General features: G+C 30.0%; 1 protein-coding gene across 5 annotated transcripts in view; it reads right to left on the reverse strand.

Moving 5' to 3' along the window:
* The window catches only part of LOC106457584 (RNA helicase Mov10l1-like), a 40,470-nt gene that overhangs the window by 18,883 nt on the left and 12,522 nt on the right, over positions 1–9,065 (reverse strand). For all 5 annotated transcript variants that reach the window (XR_002610213.1, XM_022383584.1, XM_022383583.1 and 2 more), the window contains exons 7-8: positions 5,319–5,417; positions 4,590–4,736 (exon numbers count right to left, since the gene is read on the reverse strand). Coding sequence is in view for 4 of the 5 variants with exons in the window: in XM_022383584.1 (XP_022239292.1) it covers positions 4,590–4,736; positions 5,319–5,417 (246 nt within the window). In the remaining variant the exon portion in view is untranslated. The remainder of the gene's footprint in view (positions 1–4,589; positions 4,737–5,318; positions 5,418–9,065) is intronic.

A 9,065-nucleotide genomic window follows, 5' to 3' on the forward strand; every position in this document is an offset into this window, starting at 1 on the left:
AAAAAAAAGAGGAAGAAATTTGGGTAATTACACACATTTATGAAAAGTTTTACTAAGTTAATCCTTATGTTAGGAAAGCCATGTCTACAGGTTGTTATAAAAGTCATTTTCCATTATAACATTGAGGAATTTAACAATGTTTTTCTTGTTTCTTTACAGTTTTTTTTAGATAAGCATTGATTAATGTATGCAAAGTGAACAGTATCCAGTTAAAGGACAGACATTTGTAAACATGTATAGACATTCAGCCTATGGCAACTGACTTCTGGAACAACCTGTATTATTGTTAGGATAGTACTAAGCTTCCCTAAATTTAAAGCAGAAGTAAAAAAATCTGTACTTTCCAAAACTTTAAAAAGCCATTTATGCCTATCAATTATAAAGATTAACTTACATACATATATGGTTTGTATAATAAGTTTGTAATTATATGTTACTCTTCAACACTTAATATGGCAAATACATTGCAAATGATGCAAGCATAACAAAATTCATTGCATAACTTTATGAAAAACATGTCATTTTAGTGGAAGAAGGTACTCTTCATTCATTAGTATAACTTGTACTAAAATTATGCAAACATACATTGAAACAAATGATTATATGCTATAATTTCTCAATGAAAAAATTAAAATTTAAGCTCAAAATTGCAGAAGTTTGTAGAGTTTATTATAAACATTTATATAAATTAATAAATATTTCACTCAAAGAGTAAAGTTCTCATCCATTTCCACAGGGAGGAAGGAGCCAATGTTTGGCCCCAACGGTTATGGTAAATTAATCCCTGCCTGTCACATGTTATGTGCATTACATGAATGATTAATGAATCCATCAAATAAAATATGAATCTCATTGAACAACTTAATTTTCAGACTAATCTTATAAAACAAGAACAGTATATCTTATCATTTTTCTGATTTATAATAAAATTTTAATGCTGTTAAATTTAAATTCCAGTTCTAGAAATTCAGGTACTATGAAATATTAATTGAAACAAGAGAAATAAAAAATTGAGAATTGGAAAACCTGCAAATAGAGATCTTAAAAATTTAAGGAAATAAGGCTGGAGATATTGTAGACATCATATACTCATAATACAAACCCCTATTTTGGCTCCATGCTGTTACCTAGAATTACATTTGGTGGAGTCAAAATAGGGATTTGTAGTTTGAGTAAATAATGTCTACAGTATATTCAGCTTTGTTTCCTTACTTTTCTTTTCAACAATCTTAATTTTTAGGTTTTTAAATTCCCAATATTTTATTTATCTTATTTGCTGACTTTTTTATGCTCAACTAAGGGCAAAGGATTAATTGATATGGTGATTAACTTTATACATTGTAATGATAATAAGCATAGCTAGTAGCTAGATGATACAGTTTATGATAATTTACTGTAGCTATTGACTATCTGATCGCATTAGTTCAAGATGTAAAAAGTTAAGCTGCAGCTGGAGATTTCTTTGAGAATTTAGTCAGCATTTACAGTTTCTGTGTAACAATGGGCAAATATATGCCTAGACTAAGACACAACCCCCACTAAGTGGGAGAAAAACATTTTACCAGTAGAAAAGCAGAATTTTCAAATAAAACATATATGTCTCAAAAATTACTTTGAATAAGTTATCATATCTTTTCAAGTAATTACTCTACAAATGTGTGTAATAAAATTTAATATTATGTATATTGAATTTTTTTTACTCATTCACTTCGTATATAATATAGGGCTTGGCTCCCTAAACACACTAACTGTATAGTGTACAAAGCATTCTCTATCTACATGTTACAATCATCTATTATTGGCTGGTAATTCCTGTTTCACACTGTACTTAAGCTTTTTAAAAGAGCACCAGATATTTGTAAGAAAGCTAACTTCAAGAGGGTAATGATAACATTGTTTACACAATAATTATGATGTTTTTAGCTTATGTAAAATATAGAAGAAACAAATCAACTTTTCAATACCCCTACGACCTTTGCAGTACCTTATTTATTATTATACCAAAGGTTTGGGTGCCATATACCAAGCCCTTTTTGTTGTAGACTGGCAAGAGAATAATAATGATAAGAAGAGGAAGAAAAAGAATTATAGACAGGCCATTTTGAGTGATTTTCTTTTCCTTGCAAGTCTAACATGCATACTTTTTTGTGCATTTTTATGTGTGTACAGCCTTAGCAGTCAATAGTAAAGGTTTTAAAGTGTTATTTGAACTGATTCTTTACTGATTAAGGTGCTTTTTGCCCAAACGTTCTATTATGGTTTTGTGCAATTCCTTGCAATCCCTATTATGATTTGCTATCATGGTTCATGATAAAACCCATAAGAGATGGAATTCTATCAAGATCAAAGGAAATGTTTAACTTACTACACCTTCTAATATACAGGGTGGAGCAAAAATGATCCAACAATTGTTTCATTTAGAACATTGTTTAATTTGCAATATCTTATTCCAATAAGTTGGCAAACAATGATTTATAAGCAGAGTGAAGTGATTTATTTTTTGGGAAAAGTACATGTTTTGACAGAACATGTAGTACATTCTTTCAAAAATAAGTCACTTCATTATGCTTATTATTTTCCCACTTATTATTATATTAACATAACATGTTTCCATACTCATCTAACATCTTACTCTGAAACAAAAGATTACTATATTGGTTTCAATTGTACTTTTAAAATTTTCTTTCATTCCAACCACATAATAACAATTGTATGGTAATTTTTGTCCCATCCTGTATATAATCTACAAGCTGAAGGCCTATCACACGATGGGAAAAAATAATTAATTTTTCTTCACAAAATTATACCTAAATAAATGTTTTTTGACTATGTTTTCTACAAATTAATTATAATCTAGTAATAATATACGTATGGAGAATGACTATCCTATTTCTAGTATTTCATGAAAACAATATTTTTTATGTATATTTGGTCATCTCCTTTAAGTAGATTAGCATTTTGACTTCTGTATAATTTTAAGTTATGCTCAAATGTTCTTCCTGACAAATCGTTAGAGATTGAAACATGCGAAAAACCTGATTTTCAAAGATATATTCCTACTTTGTCAACTGTATGACCCTGCAAATTATTAATTGTAATGGTAAAGGCAGTGAATTCTATTACAAATTTCAGTGTCTTCTCTTTGGACTATCTTCCTGGTTTTGGCTTTGTTAGTCTGCCAAGCTGAAGAAGCATGCTTTAATTTGGGCATTTTCAAAATGTATATGTGGTGCAGAGTTATAGAGTTGTAGCCAAGGGTTCTGAATGGACAAAATTTGATGATGTTGCATCAAGGTGTCTCCTTGACAACCAAGCAAACATAATGGGGAATTTCAGTCAGGGATTATGATTTTTGTGCACCAGAAATACCAAGTGTGGGGGTACCCGATTCAATTTTATTACTCATCACAATCTCTACCAACCTATCCCGGAATCTAATTATATGCCCAAAGTAACACATCTTCCATTTTTGGTTGGAAGAATTTAAAAAAAAAACTTGCTTGTCGCAACAAAAAAGAGCCATCATTTCATGCAAGTTGCTTGTTGATCGATACCACAACTGCTGATATATCAGCATGACAGACGGATAGCTTTTCATCTTTATATAGTAGATTCTGTGTGAAATGAAATTTTTTATTGTCTATTCTTGAAAAACTTTGTTTTTAAAAACTCATGAAAATAGCTAGAACTGTTTTATTGCAATTACTTTTAGCCAGTTGGTTGGCTTACATGAATGATCCCCGAGTTTTATGAAGCTATGGAACCCTCTTACTTCATTTCTTCTGTCACAGAACCCCAACCCTTAATCCATCCTTAAAGCCTAGCCAAGATGAAAGTGACCATGTCTGTAACATTAATGTAGAATTGTAAACTATATGGAGAAGACTGAATATCAACTAACTCACAATTTAATAAATAGATTCATTCCCTGATAGGTTAACACTCAATAATTGAAAAAAAAACACTATTACCTGTTTCTTTGTAAGAAACCCCTGGGGTTCCACGGAACATAGCTTGAAAACCACTGACTTTCATTTGAAGTTGAACAACTTAAAGCTTCACATTTTATCAATGTTGTAACTAAAAGCACACAGGTGTATCCTCTGCTAGATATATCATATCTAGTGTTACAAAATTTATAAAATTCTTAATGTGTGCTTGAAATTGTATAGCACACTGACCGATCCACAAATAAATTAAGGATGCAGTGAACCTCTACATTAAAAGTACTGAATGTCTTATCCAGAAAGTTCTAAGTGTAAAAAATATTCAAGCACAAAGAGTACTTTAAACATTGGATTTTGTCTACTAACATTGAACTGGCTAAATCTAAAAATACAATATATTATGAGATCCTCCAACCAAAAACTATACGTTGAAACCTTTCACAAACAAAAATCATAAACTATTTTAACACAAATATGTTTAGCTTCTAAACATTAATTTTTAAAATACTCTATCTGAGAACATAATAAGTGCAACTTAAAAACAAACTTTAATGGTGACAACAGGCCTGTTTTCACTCCACCGTCAATGATATTTGAAGTGAACTTTGTTTATTTATATAATCTTTTGAATTGGTAGATTACCTCATGCACAAAACCTTCATATAACAACTCTTCTTCAAGAACTGGTGATGACAAGATAACCTTGTCCCCTAAGAGAACAGATGGCCGTCCTTCTGCTAAACCAGGAACATGTAAAGCTAAGTATTCCTTGCAACGTCTCAAGGGGGCCTAACAAAATCATTTATAGAAGAATATGTCAAGTGTCAATACAACACATTCTAACAAATATAATTCACTTTATTCACAAATATTTTAACTGAGAATAGGATTACTTCTTCTTCTTTCCTTATATGTAAAATCTGCAAGTAAATCCATGATTGGAAATTTAACTTTGACATTATCCAAGACAATTTGTTATTAATTTAATCTTTAAACTTACTACAATGTTACTACATGAACTTCTTTTCTGTCATAAGAAAAAATTATCTCTCTTTCTCATACAATAAATATGGCAACTTCCTTGTAGTACAGTACAAACAAAGCATTTTCCTTAGTCAGTAATAAAGACGTTTTCCTTAATCTATAAAAAATGAGCATCTTTCTTGCATTAACCACAAAAAGGTACTATCCTAACATTGTACTACAAAACAGCATCTTCCTGTCTTGAACATCAAAAACAAAGACAGAACAGCTTCCCTCCTCTACAGTATAAATTTCATTGATATAGAAGAAACTGATTAAGTTTATATAAATGATTAATTCTTTCAACCACTGAAAGTTACAATGAGAAGATTCTACACATTAGCCTACCTCTTTAATGTCAAATTCTTCCATATCAAGTTGCATCTGAATTTCTTCCAAATGCAAAAGAGTTGAGAATTTATCAGCATAGTTCTCCTTAGCAAGTTTCTGAAACATTCCATTATTACCAATTATAAAAAAATTACTGTTTCAAACAATACATGATTTGTTAAAGACTGTCAATCTAACTTATAATGTGTTAACCTGTATGTCTGTATTGTGAAAAAACAAAAAATTAACCACTATAATTTCTGTAAACAATTTCTGAACACAATATTTTATATTGTAATATAGAAGGTTGAGTAGGTTATTTTAAAACAATTCTTAATCTGCAAATCATGTCACAACCACTGCGAATATAAAGTCACAGTGGAATAGCATGTATCAGAACAGTGTAACAACTTTTTGATGCAAAATAGTCATACACTCAAATCATAAAGATGTATCCAAATCTAAGATTTAGAATTTCCTAAATCGAGATATCTTATGTATTTAATAGCAGTGGAAAACAAAATAATATGGATCAACTTGGAGAATCAGGACTATCAAGAAAGAGATCTGCAAGAAATCTTATCTCAGCCACAGTAAGCAAAGTGTGGAGTCTTGTAACAAGCGAGAATCGATGAATGGAAAAGTCAATGGTAAAAGCTGTCCATGTACCCCAGGCAACAATATCCAATATAATCAAGAATGATCTCCATCTTAAAAAGCAGCACAAGTCACATGTACACAAGATTTATCCATTCAACTGTTGCATACTTCAAGCAGCTGGAAGATATAATGGGTATTCTTGTTAATCTATACTGGAGAAAAGCATCTACGAATTTATGTGCAATGAAATATGAAAAGCATGTAGGAAGGAGAATTGCACTTTGATGTGATGGCGTTACAAGAGAGACTTTATGGAAACTACACTGAGAGCTGTTGTCATCATATACAGCATAACCAGATATGATAATACGGTTTGAAGACAGCTTGAATGGATAAAGAAAAAAAGTTTATTACAAATTTAACATAACAACAAATGTACAGTGTTAAGGCAGGGTTTTGTTATCATCAGATACAAGTAATTTACATAGACATAGGAATATATACACAGTAAGAAACAAAGAAGTCACATGACTAAAGACTGCTTAACAGCTTACTAAAGGTATCTTGGCACACTGCTTTGTTCAATGTTTGTTTCTTTGTTTAAAATTATAGATTTTAATAGATATAATATGTTTTTTTTGAGTTGTTATGGTGATAAATATGGGAGGGTTTTTACTATGTTAAATAAATCAGGTTTCCAATCTTTTTCCATTTTCTCCAATGTAGAATTCTGAGCAGTTATTACACATTATTTTATAAACAATGTTGTTATTGTGTGATTTTATATAATTTTTATTTAGGTTTTGAGTAAATTTGAAGCAAACAAAAATTTTATGCTTAATGGCAAGTTGTGTCTAAGCGTGCTATTTTTGAACTGGAATAAATTGTAAATTGCATTGTAATGTTTTGTTCTTGGTTGGTTCATTACTATTCATTTTGTTTGTGAGTTGAGTTTTGAGGTTTTTGTTGTGGTAGTTTGTGAGAATTTTTCAACAATAATTAGTGGGGAAATCTGTTGTTGTATATGAAGGAACACTTTACAAGGTTGATTTCTTCATCTATGTTGTCAGTTCAACAGAGTCTTGAATCGGTGTCAATAAGGTTTTTAGTGTATTGATTTTTTTTGTTTGGTTTCATGGGTGAAATTCCAGAGGATGTAAAGGCCTGTATGAGTGTTTTTACAGTGAAATTTGGTTTTGATCTGCATGTCAGATCTATTAATGTAAATGTTACAAAAAAACTTCTTGTTGCATTTGTGTTCAACAGTGAATTTAATGTTTGGGTGAATAGAGTTTATGAGTTCAAAGAAAGTTTGCACATGTTTGGTAAAAGTGAAATCAGCAAAGGGGACATAGAAATATCTGTATTAGTATATGGAGGAATGTGTGAAGCATGGAGTTTTATGGCCAGTTTTTAATTTGAGTCATAAATAACCACATATGGCAACATGGGTTGTAATAAAATAAGACTCCAAAATAATGAAAATCTGTATCAATAAAAGGCTTGACCCATTTTCAAGATTATTTTAAATCTAATTTTAGTGACTAACCAAAAATAATATTAAGAAAAGATTTGAAAGCCACATTGTTTACCAAGTTACTCACTGCTGAATGACTCACATAATAATAATAATAAAATATTTCACTCATTTTGCTTCCTTCATTCAAAACCTGTAATTTTGTTACAGTTTGGATTTGACTTTGTCAACATTAATTTCTTTCTTTAAACTTTTGATAATAATAAGTAGTTGCTGTAGCAATATGTAAGTTACCTTGAAATGAAAGTTAAATTATTTAATTTAAGTTTATGAATTTTATTTTGTGTGTACAGTTTACATAACAGTGAAATTTATTATATCTTTAGTAAGCTTTAAGTAGCAGTTTAAAAGGCATTCAAATCAATCACATCAAAAATAGTTATGTCAAATTTTCTCACTTTTTTATAATTTCATTTTTACTTTTTCAAAAGAATATTTATTTTTCTATTGCTATGGCTGATGACCATTGTATTCACAACTGTATAGCAATTATTTCATTCTATTCAACTGACTTAATAGCTTCAAATTTAAGTTTATGTCGAGACAACGTCAAATGTTTTTGCATTAATAATTTAATTTGAGTCTCACCTTCATCCTTATAATCTTAAAGTGTCAAAATTTCAGTGACTGAAAGCATTTTAATGGGAACAGATTTAAAAATATGTCCAGAAAAGTCTGCAAAATAAAGAGATATTACACTTATCAAAGAAAATGGCTTTTAAAGAAGATGATGATATTTTGTATAAAAGTTATAATTTATTTTCTGAAGTTGGCATTTCAGGTTTCATCATAGCTATAGAAAATAAAACTCTCTTAATAGCACAGTAAAATCTTAGATGCTAGTAGGTATCATAAAAAAGGTTCCATGCTGTTACCTAGAATTACATTTGGTGGAACCAAAATAGAGATTTGCAGTTTGAGTAAATAATGTCTACAGTATCTCCAGCCTTGTTTTCTTACTTTTTTTATGATCCCTATTTGCAGGTTTTTAAATTCCCAATTTTTTATTTATCTTCTTTGCTGGCTTTTTTTACGCTTGACTAAGGGCAAAGGATTACTTGATATGGTAACTAACTTAATTCACTGTAATGATAATAAGCATAGCTAGTAGCTAGCTGAACCAATTCATGATGATTTACTATAGCTACTGACTATCTGATCACATTAGTTTGAGATGTAAAATGTTAAGCTGCAGCTGGAGATTGTCATGGAGATTTGTTTGAGAATACAGTCAGCATTTATAATTTATATGTAACTAAATTCTCTGTATATAATGCATAACAATGGGCAAATATATGCCTAGATTAAGACACAACCCCCACTAAGCACGTATAAAGTAACTAAATTCTCTGTATATAATGCATAACAATGAGCAAATATATACCTAGACTAAGACACAACCCCCACAAAGCATGCATAAAGTTTTACCAGTAGAAAAGCAGTCTTTTCAAAGAAAACATACACATCTAAAACATTGCTTTAAATAAGCCTTCATGTCTACATATGTGTGTAATAAAATTTAATATTATGGGTATTGAAATTTTTTTTATTCCTTTGCTTGATATATAATATAAGGGTTCATGATAGTTCACACACTATATACACATAAACCCACACACTATATATAT

This window comes from Limulus polyphemus, unplaced genomic scaffold (genome assembly GCF_000517525.1).
Source record: "Limulus polyphemus unplaced genomic scaffold, Limulus_polyphemus-2.1.2 Scaffold349, whole genome shotgun sequence".
Lineage (NCBI taxonomy): Eukaryota > Metazoa > Arthropoda > Merostomata > Xiphosura > Limulidae > Limulus > Limulus polyphemus.